General features: G+C 42.9%; 1 protein-coding gene across 3 annotated transcripts; it reads right to left on the reverse strand.

Moving 5' to 3' along the window:
- Positions 1 to 469: 469 nt before the first annotated feature.
- LOC134490997 (TLC domain-containing protein 4-B-like) lies at positions 470 to 21,257 on the reverse strand. Of its 3 annotated transcripts, none has more exons than XM_063294416.1 (7): positions 20,902 to 21,257; positions 11,865 to 12,035; positions 11,560 to 11,649; positions 8,366 to 8,424; positions 5,564 to 5,658; positions 2,835 to 2,908; positions 470 to 2,501 (listed from the first exon to the last, which is right to left on the reverse strand). In XM_063294416.1, exons 2-7 carry the CDS (start codon positions 12,017 to 12,019, stop codon positions 2,210 to 2,212), a joined length of 765 nt encoding a protein of 254 aa, XP_063150486.1. In that variant the 5' UTR covers positions 12,020 to 12,035; positions 20,902 to 21,257; the 3' UTR covers positions 470 to 2,209. The 3 variants fall into 3 exon arrangements, with proteins under 3 accessions (XP_063150486.1, XP_063150488.1, XP_063150485.1); XM_063294418.1 differs by having other exon boundaries at positions 20,692 to 21,257; XM_063294415.1 differs by lacking the exon at positions 20,902 to 21,257 and adding an exon at positions 13,719 to 13,955.
- Positions 21,258 to 22,981: the final 1,724 nt, after the last annotated feature.

Below are 22,981 nucleotides of genomic sequence, written 5' to 3' on the forward strand. Positions count from 1 at the left end.
ACTACATATTAAGCCAAAGTGTCTCCCAACCCATTGAACACAACTTTTAAACCAACAGGTTAAGCAAGCATCTCATGGTGTCTGAATCTAGGGTCTTTCCTCATGGTTTGACTGAACTTTACTATCCGCTCATCCCTGAGCTGGCAAAAATGATGCAACCATAAGGTTTTCTGTTGATCCATATTCTGCCTCTATAGCATTGACACGCTATGGTGGTATCCTGATTCCAGGGGTGCAGGGCATATTAAGCAAAGCTGTTGGTTAAACCCTCTGGTCTTCCTGCCCTCCCCTTGCTAAATACCATCAGCTGATGGGAAACTATCCACCAATCACAGCACAGCTGTTTTTCACAAATAGCTACCTCCCCTTCTATCAATATACTTTAAACAAAAAAAGGTGGTACAAAGATTTGAGTTGAATCCATTAGTCACAGCCCTTTGTACTGTGACTAATGGATTCAACTCAAATCTTCCTACCACCTATTACAGAACAGTGTACCTTTTCTTTAAATGCTGTTGATATTAAGGATGACTTTAGCTAGACAAGACCTATCTTTCTCAAAAACTAGTAATGGCTATCCATGCAACACATGAGCATATCCTTTGCACACCAGTGGAATATGATGTTCTGCAACAGCACATGAGGCATTAGTAGGTTTGTGGAATTTTCTACAATGCTGGTGATCTTCTAGGCTCATGTTGATGCTACCTAAATTCCAACAAGTCCCCTGTCCCTGACATTTATTGGAATTCACAGATTTCAAAATTGATCATTGAATTCTATTACTAAAATATGCCATATCTTACCATTACACTTTTGCCAAATCCAATACAAAGCCAACATCATGGTATCCTGTCTCTGTATTGGTGGCTGTCTTTTCATGTATCAGGATGAAAAGCAACTATATTATAACAGAAGGAGAAAGGGCATAGAAACATGGAGGGGAAAGCAAGAAGCACTGCTCTAGGGGAGGGGGAATCTTGCACCAGCTAGAGAACAATGAAATAAAACAACAAGTTCAGGAAACTGCCTAGTGTGGTAATACCTACTGTATACCTTTCCACATGGCTGCATTCACAGTTACAACTGATGCATACATTTGGAAGTGAAGAAACTTTCACTGTAAACTATAGCTGGGAAGATGTGATTGTCCTACATAAGAACTGCAACCACAAGGAGGGATGAAACCAGAGTGAAAAGGGGGTACAGTCATAGTGGATGGGAATTTTGGGAACTGTATTCCTGGCACTTCCAGAGGCACCAGCTGTCACTTTAGTTTTGCGTTATGATAACCACTGAGCAGAGGCAAGTGTGCCTTGCTTCTAACTTTGTTAAAACTGTTGTTTTCATGCCTTTAGAAGTTTAACGGCTCTTGTATAAGCAAGTTCTTCAATGGAATGCCAAGTTTCAATTGATTTAGTAGAACAAGGATGCTATTTACAGTACTGCTGTCCTCCTGGCCAAGGTCCTGAAATCCTGCCACTGGGTCATGGTAATCCCACTGTTTGCAGTCATAACTGGGCACTATTTCTTCCCTCATCCCTCCCACTTTCTTTCAGTCTTTTCCTTCCACTTTACTGCTAAACATGGCCCAGAAGCCCCTAGCAAACTGGCAGTCAAAGGAACACAACTTCCCGATATATTTCCCACCTCTTCTTCCCCCAGAGGCAGACTTTTCTTCCTAGGTGGCAGCAGTACCTGATCGTCATCATGGACAGACTGACAGTTGAAAGGGATAAAATTCCTGAAGTATTAGAAATGCCACCTGTTTAGCTACCTGAAGCTACATGAATTTCCATTCAAAAGCCCTGTGTGGTGTCAGCAGAGTCCCCCAAACGAGGAAACTGCGGACAGCTGTACCACTCAAGCATTCCCATATGTGCCAAAGGAATCCCTAGGCCAGTATGCCCCCATTTTAAAACTGCCTATCTCCAGCCCTGTGAGGTGTTTCTATAGCTCCATCACTAGAAGATGGACGAGGGTCATTCTCCAGAACCAAACTGCTGATTCTGGTCAATTTGGCCAAGACCTTTCTTTGATGGTATGGAAAACTAAATGCTCCCATTTTATGAATCTAGAGTTCTTTCTCCAAGGACATAGTCAGGAGCTGTTCCCAGGGCTACTGGCTTCTAAGGGAATTGGAAGAGGAAATCCAGCTTTGTCCAGCAGAACTTGGTGTTCCAGGTCAAGTCCCACCACTTTTCTATCTTCATGCCGCCTTGTAGGTCTTCGGCCAGCAGAATGCTCGGCAGAAGCCACGGATGATGCGGTACATCCAGACCAAATTGAGCATTTCCAAAGCAATGCTTGGCCCAATCCAGGCCAGCTGAACACCCAAGCCCAGATGCTCATATTCAGGAGTTCCGTACCAAGAGCACACCTGCATATAATAGCTGGGGATGACAGCAATGCGCACCAGAAAGAACACCACCATCATGACCAAGCCATTGGCCAAAACAAGCCTTGAAGTACGTGGCCAGCCAGCTGCATCAAGGAACCACCTGAGGCAACACAAAATAAAAGAAAACAACTGTGTGTCAGTCCATCCAGATTCTCCACTGCCTCCAGTACAGCAACAGCATAAAACTCACCCTCAGGATTATACCAGTAAGTAAAAAGGTTAGACATGAGCATGCAGCAGGCCTGAGGTGCTGATTCTTGAGTTCAGCCCTGCGGCTTTAGTGGGGAAGGGGTATGGACGATTGCTATTCCTCTCCTTCCTCCATGTTCCTCCTTAGGACAGAGACCAAGGGCCCCTTTATGAAGAAGCTGGCACATGTTCTTGGGCAAGCTTCTAAATCCACACATGTCGTTTCTGATATCACCAAACTCACCGCAGATTCACAAAGGGTGTGGAGAGTTCCGAAAGGAGACGGAAGTTGGCAAAATAGGGAAGCACCCCACGGCTCTACAACAACAGAAAGAAATATCTCAGATTCTGGTTTTACCATCCCATGGCCATCCCAAAGGTCTTGCCTTTCTCAGTGAATCTTTAAAGTGCTGAGCAGAGATCTCAAATCTCCCCTTCTCCCAGCAAGGAAGAAAAGCAAAATGACTGACGCAGCCAGACACGTAGCTGCCACTCAAATGTTCCTTCTTGGTTCAGGGATCAGTTTCAATATCACCATTTAATGCCACGAAGTATATTCAGAGAAGTTTAGGCTGCAGACATAGCAGGGATCCTTTCACCATGAAATGATGGGCACTTCCAATTGAAAAACAGCCGATAAATAAACTTATTTCTCAGCACAGCTGTTTTTAAAACTTTTGTCTGACTTAAATCAGAATGTGGTTTATCAAATATTTGGAAGTATGTTTATTGGCAGTTTATTCAACTTAAGCACTTGTTTGAGCTGTTTAGTCTGATGCCATTGCTCCCTCTTAAGTTCCATGGTTGTTAGGGGTTTTGTAGGAAACAGTTTTGAGTCCTAAATCATTTATCCACTTTTACAAGAAACTGAAGGAAGTTTATGAAACTTGACTTTATTTAGCAAACTACTGAATAATAAGCACGAATATTCTGTATGAGTAAACTAGTAGAACATAACCTTAAAGTGTGTGACATTACTTCATTTGATCTTAAAGTGGGAATGAGATGACTGAACTATTCGGAGGTTCCACCTCAGAAAATGTTAAATAAGAAGGGGATGCAATCACCTTGCTGTCGGAGAGGCAATTTAGAAATTGGAACACTAATTCAAGTGCTCTGGACTTGCCCTACTGTTACACGTTTTGGGCTGAAATTCACAGGATTTTTAAAATGACTTTAGATCGATCATTGCTAGTAAAGGATACATACATTCTGCTTGGTAGATCCCCAGCTTTCAGAATTTATCAGGAGATCAAGAACTGTGGATCTCTCATGCATGGAATTACTATATAAGAATAAATCTACACCTGATTCACAGTAGAGGACTGCTGATAAGTATGTCAGCATGAATCTCCTTTCCTTTCCTTTCCTTTCCTTTCCTTTCCTTTCCTTTCCTTTCCTTTCCTTTCCCTTCCCTTCCCTTCCCATAAAAGGGACATTTGAGCAATTGGGTTAATTTGTTGGTTTTATACATGAAATATATTTTAAAATTCCTTTTCTTCTTTTCCTTGTTAAATGTAAATTTCAATATTACATTATTTTGTCTGTTTATATATGCTATTTTTCTTTCTTCATTTTAATTGGTTTGACTACACACACACACACCCCGTAACTTCAAATGTGTGTTCTGAGATTATTGGAGACAACTGGAGATTGGGAAGGCAAGTTCTTAGCCTCAATCAGTTTTGATTGTATGATAGACTCACAAAGCCACCTGTGCTCTTTCTTTTCTTTCATGAAATCAAAGAGGATTTCAGGAAACTGTTATAATTTCTGCTATACTGACTTAACATTTGGGCTCAACATAGTTGATCCAAACTATATGACCGATGTGGGGACAGTTTTTAACTTGTGCCAAATTTCTTTTCCAGCAGAAAATGCAAGCTTCTATCACCAAGGAGAGAGAACATTTCCCCTAGGGGTTCCACACCCAAGTGTGATGTGGTGCACCAGGTCAATAGCTCCTAGGTTTTGGCATAGCCTGGCAATATAATTATTAAATCAACCTTTTCCCTGACTTGGCTTTATACATTATATGATTACTCTGAAGTGATGTCTGATTTTTTAAAATTGGCATAGGGAGGTTTAAATGCTGGGTTCATTCATTCATATTTTATTCCTAATATGTATTATATCAAATCAAATCTTTATTACTGTCACAGACCACCATAAATATTTATTATAAGCCATATTTATCTTTGTGACTCACCTTGGAACAGCTTTTGCCCTAAAATAAATATTAACCTAGGGTAGGTTTTATTTTTGGAATAAATCATGTCTCAGATCTAGGTGTCTATTATGCCATTTTATTACTAATAAACAGGGAATTCCCTCTGGACCACAAAATGTATCAGTGGAGCAGATTCCAGAAGCAACATTTTCTGCCTGCTGCATCTTAGAAGCATGAATGAATGTAGTTTTAAAGGAAGTCAGACATCTCACATTTCTGGTAGGGAACCTTGTAACATGAACATGGCCTTAAACTGCATAACCTCAGAAATTCAGAACTTCTAACATCCTCTCCTCTAAAAGTCCAAAGGTCCCCCTTAAGCGTCTTCTGAATGAGGACAACACAAAGCCAGGCGACCACCAGATGGCAGCAAAGAGTCAGCATTTATCATCATCTAGCTGTTCTTTACATCTCAGTTCTATAACAAACCTAGGTCCCTTCATTCTTAGGATTGCTCTGCATCTGGTCTCCTTTTTGCAGGTCTGGGGCTTGTGAAATTAAATTGACATACAGAAGTTAAACGTCTCACCCTTCAGGTGACTGGGAGGGAGCAGGTGGCAAATGTCAGAAAATGTTTGCTCATGGAGGTTGGATTGGAGGGTGCTGAGGTGATGGATAGCTGCAGAAGTAGAATGCACTGAAGCAGTTTGAAGAAGCACAGCTTATTTTAAAAGGATGAAGAATAAAGCCCTCCCCGCAACCAACCGCCCCCGTCAGAAAAGCTAAAGAACTCTGGAACTAACCAAGACATATCCATAAGCGTATAGCGCCGCCAAGTGGTGGCAGACGAAAAGAGAATCCCCCAACGTCTTCCAGTAGCGCAGTAGCAGCAACAGATCTAGAATTCAGAGCAAACACATAGACATATACAAGCAGGATTTACTAGGAAATAAACAGAAAATAGTTTCGTATATAAGAAAGGAAACACAAGGGTAAGGTGATCTCTTTTTCCTCTATGGCCTTGCTTCTTTTACTTTAACAGCTGTGCTACCGGCAGGAATTTAGCAGTTGAGGCTTTTCCAAGTGTGGATATAAAAATTTGGCTCCTAATTTCTTTTTTTTAAATGCTGCTGTTAGCAGCACAGGTGCATGGCAAACACCGAGCGCTGAGATCATCTATTCATTCATGAACAACTCAACCAATATCCTGCATACAAAAAGCCCCCACACTGGCAAACATCGTACACAGGCCCCAATCCTTTCCTTAAGAGACCTTGACTCAGCAAGAACTCAGCATTCCACAAATTCCTCTGAGCAAATAATTTCAACTAGTTAAACTTCCACAAACAAAACATTTGGTCAAACCTTGATTTAGCAAACCATCTTCTCTGTTCCTACCAAACGTAGAGGAGAAGGGGAAAAAGAATTGTAACAAAATTTGCTTTAACACAGAGAGTCCCTGCTGTGTAAGTAGATCTCATCAGCTGATTGAACATGTGAGATCAAAACCTCACTCAGAGGATCCAGTCAAAACCAACCTCAGAAGATCACAGCAAAGAAGAGCCCCTGGAAGGCAGCTGGGGTGTCAGCTGGACAATAGAGTAACCCAAGCCAAGACTGAATGAGAAAACAAAGGCTGAGGGAAAGGCTTGACAAGAAAGTAATTCCTCAGGGCAAATGCTGGGGGGAAAAGCCCTTTGTACAAACCAATGTCCACCTCATAGTCTGCTCCCAAAGTAGTTAAAAGTTAGCCCTGCAACCTGTGCCAGCCTTCTTGGGCATCGAAAACATGGAATGCTGAACAGGATGCGTTCTCCCGGCCCTGGTCCCATTTTTACGAGAATCAGATATTCCCTGGAGACGAACTGGATTCATTTTTTAAAATCCTGTTTGATAGGTAATTAAGTGAATATCACCTACACTGGTGCTCACTCTCTTTTGATAGTAACCCCACCCCCATATTCATACACTCCACACATACATACCATAGAACAGGGTTTCTTAGCCAGGTTCCGTGGAACGCTGGGGTTCCGCGAGAGGTCACTAGGGGTTCCCTGGGAGATTTATTTAAAAAATTATTTCAAATTTGGGCAACTTCACATTAAAGAGGTATGTTTCATTCTTTATTTTTAGTTTAAGAAGGCTGTTGATGCATATATGCAGACCTACACATGAAATGAATAATTTTGTAATTTCTGGCTTATATTTGAGCCTGAATGTGTGGGGGTTCCCCAAAGCCTGAAAAATATTTCAAGGGTTCCTCAAAAGGTTGAGAAAGGCTGCCATAGAGCTTGCTGCCCTAGCAGTCTCTTTAGGACTAGGAGGCAAGAGTTGAGTTGAAAACCTGGGAAGTCCTGCCCAATTTCAATGACAAAGTGACCTATCAGGGCACAAGTGCCGCAGCCAATATTTCAACTGCTTTTTCCTCCTAGAAGTGGGGTGGGTGGGTGGGTGGGTGGCAAAGTACCTCATATGGCCTGAAAAGGGTGTGGAGATTAATGGCTGGCCTTAGTGCCATCAGCGTGAATGTCTGAAGACAGCAGGCATGTGTGCAAACATTGTAGAACAGAGGGATTAATAATTATTTTTTCATCAGGGTTCATGTATTATTTATGTGGCCCTTCTAATCTGCAGGATATTTATACTTGAAATTCTTCTATTTGGCACTAACCCCCCTTGCAAATATCAAATAAAAACTGACTTATTTTGTCATACCTTCTACATGACCAACTTTCGATTGTTTTGTTTATTTGTTTATTTACTTTCTTGTGATCTGTAAACTGTATTTATGTATTTTTAAAAACTGTAGCGATGGATGGAAAGGTGTGTAAAATAAAATCAATTAAGAAATGGGATACTGAACCCAGCTCTTCTGGGTCTAAATCCAGTTGCTCCTCTCTAATGGTCAAAGTCAACCCACTTGCAGGAAAATGTCCAGTGTACATTTCCTATCATGGGTCACATTAGGAGATATTCCCAGAGGCATTGGCTGAGAGGAAGACAGGGGAAAGACAGGCATACAACATCTGAGCACATCACGGGGCAGTTGTACCTGGGTTCATGTTGATTTAGACATCTTGATCCCACTTGAAAACGTGGCATTTCCCAAGTGCCAAGTTGAAAGTAGTTCAAAGCAGCATGTGGCAAAATTATTGAAAACAAAAGTGCAACGATAAAATGCAACCACCAAGCAAGCTGACTAGACATCCATTTTTGTACCCTGCTTTTCTACATGTCAACTGGCCTCAGTTACTGCAAAGTTTTCTCCCTTCTAAGGAGTCCTACGTCTCACCGCACCATGACCAAAGAAGAGGAGGGAGCCATGCACTCCTGGCAGTTTTGCTTTTACTTAATTCTTTTGGATACAAGCCACTGGAAATGTTTTAGTGGAAGAATTCATTGTCAGCATGCTGTAATGGGTCTCATTTGGAGGCATTCCTGGGGGCACTGGCTGAGAGGGAGACAGGGAAAAGAAAAGCATATACCAAAGAAAGATGATGGGTGTGTGTCAGGATTACTGTGGCAAGGAAAGTCTTCCCAGCAAATCTGAAAGCTGCCTTGAACCCTCTAGCCTACCTGGTGAAACACAGTGGTGTGGTGCTTACCATAGAGCAAGTAGCCACAGGTGACAGCTACATTCAGTTTGACCAACCAAGGATCTCCCCTGCAAGAATGAATGAACAAGGACAATGTCAAAAGGCAAAGCTCTGGCACTGAGACGGGAACCCCATTTCTGATTCATTAGATGCCCGTTTCTCCCCACCCTCCAGCCTTGCAGGCAACATCATATGGCATTATGGAGAGGACTTTTTAAGATCATTTCCACCCTAGCCATTCAGAGTTGGCTAGGGTGGAAATGACCTTAAAAATGACTTCTAGCATCAACCAGCCTAGCACTGAGGCAATATTTTTCAATGTTAAACTGATGCGGCCATGGTTGGATGATGCTGTAAGACACTACAAAACATTAATGAGAAAATGACCAGATACTTACTTTACTAGCTCTTCCTTTTTTTTATTCATGCAATACTTATGCATTTTGCATACTTTTTAAAGAATTTATGTATATCTTTGTGGCTACTCTAATTCTGGTGCCTTGTAGCAGGAAATGAAAACAAATGTTAATAATGGCATTCTCTATACAGTACTACCAAATGAATAAAAGAAAAAAAAAACGGGTTATGTTGGACCATGGGGCATGGGGGAGCCATAATGGTGTGATGGCAAAATGGCACAAAAGAATAATCAAGTCTCCAAAATCTGTCATTAAGCAAGGGATTAGAAAAAGCAAGGCATGCAGAAAAAGGAAGTAAGTTCCAAAATTAAGCCAAATGTTTCAGCCCTGGGGGCTACAGTTCCAGGTCTGTCTTAGGATGGAGAGGGTAAACTGGATGCATCCATCAGTAATAGATATTATTGGTGTCAAATTACTCTCAGCAGTCCAGGATGAAGAATCATGGAAAACTGGTACACTGTTTTGGTTGGCCCTCAATATTATACCCAAGTATGGATTTGGGATTAAGAGAAGCCCATTCTTAACTTTTCTTTTCATTCCCGATTAACACAAACTAGAAACAAAATACCTTCAAAAGCACACAAGATCTTTAATTTGAAGTGTCTTTGACTAAAATTTGCTCTCACTGCTTACAATGAGAATGAATTTCATTTATTTTACCAACTGTTACACTGCCTACTTCCAGATAGTTCTTGGGATTTTACAAATCAAGAATAAGGTCAGATTTAAGTGTTGCATTCCAATCAACATTTAAATCAGGAATTTAATATTGCTACAATGACAACTTATTTGTCTGTAATTAAACAGACCTTAAGTAAAACATTAATACTGAGCTTAATCCAAACCCTTTGGCCATGCAGCCTACACACGCTACAGATCTGGTTACGGACAATTTTTTCTCTCGGTCTTTCTCTATACATGCAAGAATAGTAAGTAGGGATCACTTGGAGACTAAATATCCAGAATTTTCTGAAAAGAAGAGCTGGTACTTTATAGGCAGAACAGTGTTTTGGGCGATATGGAAAGTAATTGTGTGTATGATTTTGGTTTTTTACATACACACACACACACACACACACACATTCATTCATACACACACACACACCACACTATCTAAAAATGTCATATCCGGCAGCATCCAAAGGAGCTTGCTGCTTTTGTCAGAATGACACCAGCACTGTTGCAGCATTGTACTGGAAGTTCTGGCTTTTTGTATGTGTGTGTGACTTCATGACACACATACAAAACTTGCAAGGTTTATTTCACAATGCTACAATATTGCTTTCATTTTTCTGCTCCATTTGCCCCCCACCCCCCAGATATAAAACAGGAGCACAAGATCCTGGTGAGGATGAAATAGAATTATTGTAAACAATGCAATAACAACTTGTGTGAAGTTACTGGATTTGGAACTGTCAAAACAACACTCAGGATGGTTTTTGCCTTCTCCTGGATCCAACCACACATGGTCTTTCTTCGCTCCCATGTCTAGTAATGACATGGTTCTGAACTATGGTTAGTTCTGTTGTTTCTGTTATTTCAAATGTCCTTAGAATTCCCACCTCTTTTTTCAAGGTAGAAAATTAGTCTTTAATTCAAAATGTTCATGAGAAATGGTAATTCATAAGAGATGATAGCAGAGGCATTAATATATTTCCATGACATTTTAATTTAAGGCCAAGTTTCCAGACACTTGTAAGCAAAATGTCATAGGTGGTAGGAATGAAGTCAGTGTAGCAGGAACCAGTGCTTCCCAGGCTTGAGAAAACCGTTATGTCAACCTCTCAGCTGCATCTCCCTTGAAGAGAGTGGTGAAATATACATTGACTTGGAAAGGTCAAAGGAAAAGTCCTAGGATTTAAACCCTGGAGCACAGACAAACATATATGCTTTGACTGCTGCGTTAGGCTTTATTTTAAAGTAACTACTCTAGTCAAGTTGGGTCTGTGAGCCTTCTGCAGTCAAATCTTGAATGAGGAGTTCAGAATCTAGAGTGCTTTGACTGTCAGCCATGCCATGTGCAAAGCCAAACCAAAAGGAAGCTGGCCAAGCAGTATCAAGCAGGAGTTGGGGAGCAAGAACAGAAATATAAGGTATGGTATAGACAAAGAAAGTAATATTATCAGTGCCTTCTGAGCTTTAGAGCCTCCTATCAGCTCAGCCCATTCACTGAAAAAGGAGGCATAGTTCTGTGCAGCACAGGTGGAATGGGATTAAGGGAGTGACTATGGTTTGGGCCAGAACCAGTTTGGTGTAGTGGTTAAGGCACCAAACTAGAAACTGGGAGACCAAGAGTTCTAGTCCTGCCTTAGGCACAAAGCCAGCTGGGTGACCTTGGGCCAGTCACTCTCTGCCAGCCCTAGGAAGCAGGCAATGGCAAACCACTTCTGCAACAATCTTGCCAAAAAACTGCAGGGATTTGTCCAGGCAGTCTCTGAGAATCAGACACGATTGAACAGATTTAAAAAAATGGCTTGGGCAGAAGCGTATGCACCTTTTTAGGCCCAGTGCCGGGGCCAGTTCAGATCCTCTTGCCTGGAGTGACCCTGTTTCCACCCCTCACATCCTAAAATCAAAGGAAAACAAAGGCTTATTCTTCTGCAGCACAAAACAGTCCTTGTGCTTCCCAGCACAATGAAACCAGTCATGCTCATAGGCACCTCCTCTTCTCTCTCCCTCTCCCTCTCTCTCTCTCTCTTGCGTGCGCCAGGGAGAGCAGGTTGCCAGATCTACACGTTTGCCCCAGGAAGCATGTAAGCAAGTCACTAGGCTGTTCCTTCTTACCAGATGGGGTTGGCATTTACAGCATCATCAAACCAAAGGATGTAGAGGCAGAAGAGGCCAACTATCACTGCATGGAGAGTAGACACACATCTAAAGAGGAGAACGTGTAAGTGTTATTCCATGATTGCAGCACTAGCCACACAAACTCTCTCTTGTAATATACATGCACACGCTATTATTCTGTGCAAAACACACCAGGTATGGTACATAATCTATCAGGTTCCATGGAGGTTCCTACATGGGATATGAGAAAGAACTGCAGACCTCACAGCCATCTGTCCAACCTCTTCCACCAGACACTCTACCTGGAATTCCATTCACTCTGCTTGACTGAAGGAAGGCTGGAGTAGCTGGGGCTCAGCGACAAGGACAGCTGGGGGCTGAGGGCTGAGAAGGAGAACTGGAACGCTACGAAGCTGCCAGCCACAATGCAGTAGCCCAGGCGGGTGAAGTCCTCCATTGAGTTTCAGTAGCACCTGCAAGTAGACAAAAGCATATGTTTGGAAGGGAGAACAGAGTTGCTGTACCTACCTCCAGCAGAAGGCCTCAGAACTAAGGGTAGAGATAAAAGAGGACGCAGGTTTAAAAAAAAGAGAGAAGAGATAGAAGAATCAAGGAATGAAAATCATAATGATAAAATGAAAAGGAGAAAAAAAATAGTTGAATGATGGAAAAACTCTCCCTAAAACAAGCTTTGTCATATTGGGGAGGGGAGGTGGATCAAAAGTGGATGCTGGGAAAAAAAAGAAGTATTGAAAAAGAATCTGGGAGTGTTGGGCTGGACCTCAACCAGAATGTCAAATTCCCCAAGAAGGTGGCAAACGTATGATTAATCAGATTCTCTCAGAAGAGAGGAATGAGGACAAAGAAACATGGGGACAGCAGACAATACCTACAGTATAAAAAAATATATAAGAACACTGAATAAATTCCAAAGGGAGAAGGTTGGGAGAACTAACAATATATAAAAACCATTACACAAGCCAAAAGATGGGCAAAAATAGGCACAGCACCATATTGCAAAGAAGAATCCAGTTCTATGTAAGACTAAGGACATGGAAAAAGAGAAGGGAGGCCCCTTCTAAATTTTTTTTTATTATTATTAGAGGAAAGATAACAAATGGAGGAAATTATTTAACAGAATGGACCATTTGACTCTTGTTTCTTTTTTGCCCACCACTAGTATCACAATCCCATTTCCAAAAAGTTTTTGCCCACCACAGACATAATCAATTGGTGTGGCATCCTTGTTGTGATTATAGGGTCGGCACAAAATTTGCAGAGGTAACTGTCAACCATCAATCAATAACCCTAACCCTAACCCATTTCAGGTGGAAAAAGGTGTGAGACAGCTAAGTGATTGCTGCACAAAACTCACTGGCAGGCTAAAACTTTTTGGTGGGCAAAAAAAGAACAAGGACTCTACTCCTTAAAGTAGAGATGCTGCAGGATAAATCTTGGATCTTCTGCATGCAAACTAGTCTTCATTCTACCCTGCCCCCCACCCCAAAAGCTTTCTTTATTCAGGATCTTAATCAAATTTTAATCTTAATCAAATCTGGGAAGTGAGTTTATTTCTGGGTGAAGTGGTTACCATTTTACTCAGTAGGGGAAGGAACTCTGCTAGACACCAGCTGCAGCTTTTCACAGAAAATCAGATATGGAATCTCAGTCCCCATGAAAATGAAATATTCTGGGATGATGATTTCCGTGAATAAAACATTAGTATCTGAGTGGAGTTCACAGGCAATGTTGAGCAACATGGCACAATGGCTTGAATACCAGAGAGCTTCCTATAGGTACCTATTATATGCATATATGTTCATACATGATTCTGTGTTAGGTGAAGCCGGCTGGATGCCAACATACATATCTGAGTATGAGGAAACAGATCTCTGACTTTCCTTTATGGGCTGCAATGGAAAGGTTTCCACACAGATACACACCTCTTCATGCCAACAGATTAAGTTTAAACACTGAAACTTGTTTTTGCAATGTGCTCTCAAGATCTTTGCCCAGAGATCCGTCTGCAGACAAGAAATGTCCCCTCTGCATTCACAAGCCAGCCACCTCGTTCAGGGAGCAACCCATTCAAAGCTCATATTCCAAAAGGCTGCCACTGTGCAACAAAACAGCTAGAGAGTAAGGCTGCATCCTACCTGCACCTCTGAATTACTCTCACTGAATTCGTTGTTACTTAACAAAGTCCAGTCAACTTTGCTGGGCTTGGAAGCTGAGCAGTACTGGGCCTGGCTCGTTCAGTACTTCAAGGGGAGACCTTCAGGAATCTCAAGGCTATAGGCCAGACAAGGAAATCAAAAAACACAATGTGCTGTTGCCAAGAAAACTCCATGGATATGTCCATTAAGTCACCAGCAATCAGGCTGGATTGTGGACATCACCTTTATTTATTTATTTATTTATTTTTCAGATTTCATCACTGTCCATCTCACTTGAGCATGACTCTGGCAGGTTTACAAGACTGCCTTCCTTCCTTCCTTCCTTCCTTCCTTCCTTCCTTCCTTCCTTCCTTCCTTCCTTAATGTTACTTCAGAGTAAGTGCATGTGTAGTGTTACTATTTGCTGCAAATGAGTATACAGCTAAATCCATCTGTCTATTCATTTTTTAAAACCCTGTAATTCATTTTATCTATTTATTTATATGATTTATATGGCCGCCCATCTCACGCAGGTGACTCTGAGTGTACAAAGATTAAAATGCAACATCGTAGCATACAACCCCCAGCTCCCAAGGGTAAAACAACAGCCCCACTCACAAGGAACACATCTCCCAAGCTGTGCAACTGTTTGCTGCTGGTCAGTGGATGATGGGTTTGCCTACCCTTTTCTTGAAAACTCAATGGGAAGAGTCACAGTTTTCCTAGGAAATTTATTCTAAAGTTTGCCTTCTTGTACATTACTGCTGCTCACCAAAAGATATGCTGTTCCCATTCTTTGTTCGTAAATCTTTTTAAGTGTTTCTAAACCTTCAGCCTAATCCAGCTCCCTTCATCTTTCTTCCTCTTGCTAAATGTGCAGAGTACTTCCACCCCTTCCTCCCCAGAGGGCTAGCAATGGAGAAAACCTCTGGCCCTTGCTGCCACTGCCTGGACCTCTCTTCTAGGAACTCCTGAGCTGTAACAGACACAAGGGGAAATCATCATCATATCATCGTCATCGTTGCCATCATTGTCAGTCTCCTCTTTATATAGAATGGGCAACAATCACTGGACCAAGTACAGGTACTCCTTGCTTAAGTACCACAATTGGGACTGGCAACTCCATTGCTAAGCAACGTGGTCATTAAGCAAGACATCATGTGACCGTGACTTGTGATTTTACTGCCAGCTTCTCTGCTGACTCTGTTTGTCGGAAGCCAGCTGTGAAGCACGCAAATGGTAATTATGTGATCGTGGGGTGCTGTGACAATCATAAACGGCCACTGGCTGCAAAGCGCCCGAATCTCAATCACGTGGCCACGGGGATGCTGCAACGGTTGTAAGTGTGAGGACTGGTTGTAAAGTTATTTTTTCAGCACCATCATAACTTTGAACTGTTGCTAAACAGGGCAGCCATTAAGTGAGGACCACATGGAGCAGGATAGTTCACTCAAAGAGGGGAGCCCCCTCCTCAAAACCTGGGATTGACTGTGCTGCACAGCCTTTGTCTTCTCACCCAGTGATTCTCCAAGCCTCCTCCTGCACAGTGACGGCTGATGTACATTCCTTCAGTGGCTCTCTTGGGGGCAATGCAGATGTGCCTGGCTTTGCACTTTGCATAAAGTCAAGATTTTGTGAACCTGAGCTGGGCTGGTTCATATGTATACCACACTGGATGGCTTCACATATCCCACTCAGCCAAAAACAAACTAGATTATGGCTTAGCAAGATAGGTGAAGCCAGCCAGCTATTAAGAGATATTGGAATTTCAAGGTACAAGGATTTTCACAACAAGCATGTGCAAGGCTGTGAACTGCAGGATGGAAGAGATGTTTGTCCTATGGAAACTGCCTCTTCAATGCTAATCTTTGCTCACTGGGAAAATGTAGAAGTGCACAAAAAGACAGGCAGGGTTCTTTTTTTATCTGACTCTGCTAGACCAAAGCTCTTTCAACTCATGTTCAGGCATGCCACAAACTCCAGCTGACCATACAACTAAATTTCAAGATTTATAGGGGAATGTCTGCTTGACACATCAGCACCTCCTAAAATAAGGTGTATCTGTAATTACAGTGCTAGTAGGGTATTGTTTAAACCATTGCTGCTTTTCATTTTTATTTTGGCAGTTTAAACCGTCACTGTTGCTGCTGTTTAAATTTTTTAATCTATTTTCTCTGTGTCACTGTACTGGTTTCGTAACATCTGAAACTGTAATAGGACTGTTTCAGAATTTATGGTTTCAAGCACCTTGGAAGGACTCTTACTCAAAAGGCAGCATATAAATAAGTGGAGTGAATGAACGTGCTGGAGTGCAGATGCTTGGTTATGGGAACGCAGTTAAGAAATCCCCTTTTCGAGTGGCAGAGTACATGCCATGAAGGTAATGGTCCAGGATCAAGCCTTTGGCTCCCTAGCTGAAGGATCATAAGGGGCACTGTTGGGAGAAGTCCAGGAGCAAAGCCTTAGAGCACTATGGCTATCCTGACTGGCCTTCGTGCTCTAAGGCTTTGCACCTCTTTGGACGGAGATGCAGAGCCATGGAGCACTCACAGCATTAGACACGTTCAGTAAGAGAGCGCGCACTTTGTTACCCAGGAACCTCCGGAATATGACTCCAAGAGAAGGCTTTAATCTTTCAATTAGCCTCCCAATCCCGTCAGTGCGTTGACAGCTCCATACACAACTGCTCCGAAGAAAACCCCACTTGAGAAGCTACACTGATACAGGCAGAAGAGGGCCAGTCAGTCAGTCAGTCTGTTATATTTGATAGAATATTAGTCATGATAATGTAAATTAATAAGATTGTTTTTAAATTTGATTAAGGGGCTCATTTACATTGTGATCTAAACGTATTTTAACATTTAATTGGAACTTGTAAATTCAAATTTAAAATTATTTTAAATCAGATGGTTCATATTTTAAGGCTAATGTGTATATCTTTATAGAATTGTATCTTGTGCTGGTCAGTGACCGTAATAAAATTGAACTGAACTGAACTGATACAGGCAGAGGAGGGCTGGATGAAAAGCAGTGCCTCTACCACCACAACTTTAGTTTAAATAGGGATATCCTAATAGATCAAACAGGGAAGTAATCCTTGAAATGAGCTCTTTCGTTACCTGTATTTCCTTCTCTACATAAACACCACCATTCCCTAAACCAGTGTTTCTCAACCTTGGCAGCTTGAAGATGTGTGGACTTCAACTTCCAGAATTCCCCAGCCAGCAAGTGAGAAACACTGCCCTAAGCACTTCTGCCAACGATGGACAAGCTTCTTAAGGCTGTCACTAAAGAACTTCACACTCTGTCTCTTCAACCAGGTCTGATGGTCCTTTCGGCTTCTTGATTTGAGCCAAACAGATACCCACAAAAGATTTCTTCAATTTGGGGGATAGGCGAAAGCTGCGTGGCGTCAAGTCTGAGCTGCATGGTGGAAGGGGTTAAGACTGTGAGATCCAATTTCGCAATTGCCTCTTGGGTGGCTTGTGAGGTATTTTGCAGCAAAATTTCCTTTTTGTGCTTCAGAACCCTGCTTAACTGTTCTTTCAAAGTTTTGAGAGTTTCAGTGTAGTGCTCTGAGTTGATGATAGTGCCAGGTTCAAGGAAATCCATATAATTAATGCCATCTGTGTTCCAAAAAAAGGTGACCATGAGCTTTCCTACTAATGCCTTACCTGCTGACTCCCCCCCCCCCATGGGTAAAGCCATGTGATGATATTCCATGGATTGACACTTTGTTTCTGGGTTATAATGATGAGCCTATCTTTCATCAGCTGCCATGATGCCATGAAGAAATTCATCACCTTCATTCTTGTAGCATGACAATTGCAGACAAATTTCAACTCTTGAAGCTTCCATCTTTGCCATCAGCAAGTGAGGAACTCGTCTTGCACAAACTTTCCAATATAAAAGAACATCAATAATCTGATCTACATATTCCTGTGAAATGCTAAGTTTGACAGCAATTTCCATTTGGGTGATCTGCTGATTGTCCTTAATCAATTCATCGATTTTTCTCATGTGAAACTTTAGGCTGCTGTCACAGGTCATTCATTCACTTTGTTCTTGATCATACAAATCAGCTTCCCATCTTTACATTTTTTGGTCCAGAGATGCACAGTAGTCAGATCAACATAGTTATCAGCATAAACGATCTGCATTCAGTGGTGAATTTCCACTGGAGGGACTCCTTCACCAGTCAAAAATGCAATCATGGTGCATTGCTTAAAGTTCACTGATGAGTACTCACTGCAGGCTTCCATTTCGCAAACAAAAGCAACACAACCTTTTCTCACAGCAACTGCAGTGAAAGAACAAATGCTAAAGAACACATCAGAGCTTCTAATATGTCAATTCTACCATCTGTTGGTGACTTATAAACATGGGAGGCATTATACTGGTGTAGATTTTCATGCCCAGCACCTGTTGGGCAGTGTTGGGCTTCAGGAATTAGTGACCATGGACCAGAGAACAGATTTCCTGATGTTTCACCAGCAACTGTGGCTGGCATCTTCGGAGGCAAAGTGGTCTGCTACACAGACCACAGGCAACTGAGCAGGGACTGACTGGGCTCCTGTCAGGCCAATCAGGATGCCTGGCTATAAAGACAGGAGCCCAGTCACTGCCTATTGGAGGCATTACTTCTCATTCAACCCTCATACATGAAACATTATAGTTTTAGACCAGAACAATTAAATATGAATATTTAAGAACATAAGCAGTGCCCTGCTGGATTGGACCCCTGGCCCATCTGCACAAGGAAACTCACCAGTCTCCCAGCAGAACGAAGGTGCCTGTTGCTTCAGTCCAATTTTACAGTTAGATTTGGCCAGTTGTTACAAAACAAATACTCTTAAACTGATATGGGTATTCAAAAGATTTACAGATTAAAGAGAAAACAAACAGTTCAACTTACTGAGGCATAAAATATATTCCTATGCATCAGTATTATCCTTACCAAAGCACAGTACAAATCAGAAAAACACAGTATCTTGCAATATAATCAAGTCTTTATTATATTAACTATTTTTGTTCAGGCAGAGGGTAATTTTGTTTGCTTTAGCCCATTCAAATGGAAACACTGTAAGTTTGAAAGGGAAATGTAGTTTATATGGGGAGCATTCACATGTTGCAATCTGTTTCAACAGTCTACAGATGACTTGGATCTACAATAAGTATTTTGGCAACATAAACCAAAATTGGGGATTATTAAAATGATATAATAGTGCCTGTCAGAGATTAGTTTTCCATCACAGATGGAAAGGATTTCAACAGGCAGCAACAGCAACAGGCATTTCACAGCATTTACCCATGGTTAATTTCCCATGATTTCCTCAATGTATACAATTTTCTGAGATACACACATGTATACACATATAAATCATGGTTAACCACACAAGATGCATTCGTGCAATATACTAGGCTAAAATGTGATTGGGTAGTTCTGTGTGTTGTGTGAACACATCAGAAATGATGGCTGCTCCAAATTCAGGCAACAGTCTTAACCTCAGGAAAGCCCACCTTGCAGTTAAGGTATGGCCTGGGATGAGGCTGAGAAGGCAGCTGGATAAACACAGCCATTAGCCAGCCTGATTTGTTTAATGGCCCTCCGAATATGCTAGCACTCTGCAGTCTCTGGATTCATATATCACAACGTGCAAAATATTTTTTGTTTCTTTGATGCAAATTCAAACCATGACTTACTGTGATGTGTACACAGCAATCTGGAAGCTGAACAGATTCCTGAAGCAATAGCCCTTATACAAAGCCACTACCCCAGAGAAACAGCTGTAAGACATGTTTTCAGGTTAAACTGGAACTGACTCACCCAACTACACAATCCAGATCAGAGACATTTATACAGCTTCCTTCAGTCTAAAGAAACTTTGGACTGAAGCAACAGGCAGTGCAATAGGTCTTTCCCCTCTCATATACTTCTGCCCCATTCACCAAGGCCATCTGGGTAGGCCTGTTTCTGCCTCTTGCCTCCTTCCAGGGAACATCCATAGGAAATGACAATCTTCTGCTCAGCCATAACCACTAACCTGCAGTTAACAGTTCTGACACATGTGCCTCTTTTCAGACAGTGGCCTATTGCCAATGGAACTCTCCCCGCCCCCCGCACCTTTTGAAGGGTCTTTAAACATGGCTTACTACATCTGGGTCATTTTAACTTTGATATTGTAGCTATTGGTCCTGTTTCATGAATGCATTGTATTTGTTACATAATTCAGCTTGGGTGGTTTCAAATGGCCATTTCCAATTATAGGATATAAATTTTTAACATCAAATGTGGCAGGTGTGCTTCATCCAGGAGCCGCCTCAACATTTTCAGGCTGCAGGGACTTTTTCACATTATGATAATGTTTCATCCAATTCAGGACCAAATGAGCTTTTCCAGTGGTGAAGCAGCGCCATTCATTTTCATCTGTTCCCTTGCTGACCTTACCTAAAATAATAAATAAATTAAAAAGAGGCTTTGGCTAGATCTCTAAAATATATTCCTTCTTCCTACCTTTAGACTATAGTTCATCTATCTTTGCTCAGTTATGCCTTGAGTTAAACAGGTTTGATGCCCTCAATTAAGCACTGAAGTTTCCTTTGAGGCTGCAGTTCCTTTTCCCAAATTCTCTGGACTTGGTCTGGCCACATTTCCCCAATAACACTTGGGGGTAAGTTGTGGTGTCCCATTTTTCGACTCTTATTATTTGTGCAGGCACACATACACGTGCGAACAGAACACCCTGCCCAGGGTGCTTGTGCTGCGACCGCCACCACACGACGGGCTGCATCCTGCTATGGACAAGCACCTTCTCCGCTCTGAACAGGAGGGCGACCGCGCTCGGTTCCTTCCCCGCAAAAATTATGGCGAGGGAAGGTGCGAACGCGCCACGCTTACTCCCCAAGACCAGAAACGCGGGGTGCCTCCTCCGGTCAGGATCGCGACCTCCAGAAGCATAACAGTAATACCTACCCACACAGCTTCCTTCCTCGCAAAGCCGACGCTCCTCCTGCCCTTTGCGAAGTAGCAAGCCAGCTGGCGGTCGGGTTGACTTGACAAGCCACCGAAGCCTTTTGCTCAAAGCAATTCCCCCCTCCCAATCCGCATTTTGGGAGAGGAGGGGCTTCAGGCGACCAGCTCGTAGCTCGTCCCGCCGCGCCTCCGTCCGCGCGGGGTACTCACCTCCCTCCAGCTGCCTGGCGCCGCTCTTTCGGCCGGGGCGACAAGTGCGCGCGACGCGGAGCCTGCCCAGGTGGGACCCCAATCCGACGGCCATTCCCCTCCTCCCAACAGATCATTGCCCCCCTGCGCCTCGGCCAATCGACCGCTGCCATACCGCGCTGGGTCCCGCCCTGTAGACGGGGAGGGGGAAACAGAGAAGCCAAAATCTGGGTGGGGCGACTGAGTTGCCCCCCCTCCCCCGCGAGCGCGCTGCCACGAATTCGAAAGGAAAGCTCTGTTCCACAATTCACAAAGTACGTTCAGTTCCGAGGCTGCTTATTTTCCTTTTCGGTTCTCCCCTCTCCCCTTTTCCTGAGAAAATACTCCACCTCCCTGCCTCCCACCCCCCGCAGTCTGCGACAATCGTAAATCACACAGTCAAGGTAACACGTTTGCATGTAAGCTTTTCTTTCCCTCCGATCTCTCAGGTCAGCGACCGACGCTAAATAGAAGCAAATGTAGGCTCGAGTGAACACCCCCCATTTTGCCCCATGTGACCCTGGCTTGCCATCGAACGCAGCCAGCATGTAAACGGAGTCCGTTCTGAGCAGGAAGGACGCCCCCTGCCTTCGCGGACGTACGTTGCAGTTAAATTCAGCACCGCTACCACGCTTGGGGCTGACATTTGTCACCTTTCCTAGCAGACAGGTATCTTCCCTTTCACACAGAAAGGCTCCGGTCTGCCTCCTCACTGCATGGTGAGTCTGGGTTTAAATAAATCGATTCAGCTGGGCTCAAGGCACCTGCTTAGTCACAAATCAAAACAGAGGTTCTGTTTACACAAGGCACTCAACTGCAAACAAGCACAGTACACTTTGGCTGAGTGTGAGTGAACACAGTGATATGATTATTTATTAGATCCACATCGCATAATTGACTAAGGAGATCATTTCATGGCAGGGTATGTGGGATCAGTCCTCATTTTACCGTTGCAACAACTTTGTGTGGTAGGTTGAGCCAAGAAAAAGTGAGTGAAAACAAGTCACCAAGTAAACTCTACATTTCAAGAGGGACTTGAATAGGGGACCCTTATCTCAGTCCAACGTTCAAACTACTATGATGCTGGCACACATTGCCTAAGACATCTTGTGGTTTGTTGGATTTGGTTTAGCATTTTGTGTGATGTCCCAGTACAAAAAACCTATGGTTTAGCACAAACCAGGTCACTGACTGGCCTTGTGCATCATGCTAAATTGTGCTATGTTTAATTAAGCTAATTGAATAAGCTGCAACTGGCTAGATTCACCCATTGCATTCAACCATAAACTGTGGATACAAACTATAATCACTGGATTGGCATCCTAAAACTAAACATGTCACATTAGGACCTGGTTCATACCACATGGCTAAGTTATATTAATATGACATACTGTGCCAGTGTAGAAGGAAATTAGTATACGCATGATGCCATCTTAGTCTTCTTACATGCAGTTTGATAATCAAGTACAGGTAGTCCTCACTTAACAACCACACGTAACCCTAACTCACTCCAGCTCCCAACCCCTGCAGATGACCCAGCAGGATACCATGGTTGATGGCATTACATGCTGCTGAGAGGTCTAGAAGAACTGGAAGGGCACATTCCCCCCATGGAGGTCCCAGTGAAGATTATCCACAACTCATACCATTTCAATTTCGTGATGGGTCTGAATCTGGCAGGAATCCAGATAATCTATTTCTATTATCTATTATCTATTATGGAACAGGATCTGTTCCGCAACTATTCCCTGCTCTTGGCCGCTGCAAGAACATCTCCTCTGCTCCAGTCTGCTGCGGTGGGTGGTGGCCGAAGTCATTTTCATTTTCTCCTCTCAGAGACCCCCCACAGCATGTTAGCCAGTTGCACGTGGAGGTTGGTGGCTGAAGCGGGAGATCAGCTCTCAGGGGTTACACAGAATGGAAGAACTGGCTGGAACCAGAGGAAGCCCAGCAAGTTTGATCAGCCAGCGTCTCCCCCTATGACACGCTGACAAGTCACACGAGGGATATGGGAGGAGATCGGCAACCCCAGTTACCCCACCTTGTAGATCAGTTACTGCAG

This window comes from Candoia aspera, chromosome 2 (assembly GCF_035149785.1).
Source record: "Candoia aspera isolate rCanAsp1 chromosome 2, rCanAsp1.hap2, whole genome shotgun sequence".
NCBI lineage: Eukaryota > Metazoa > Chordata > Lepidosauria > Squamata > Boidae > Candoia > Candoia aspera.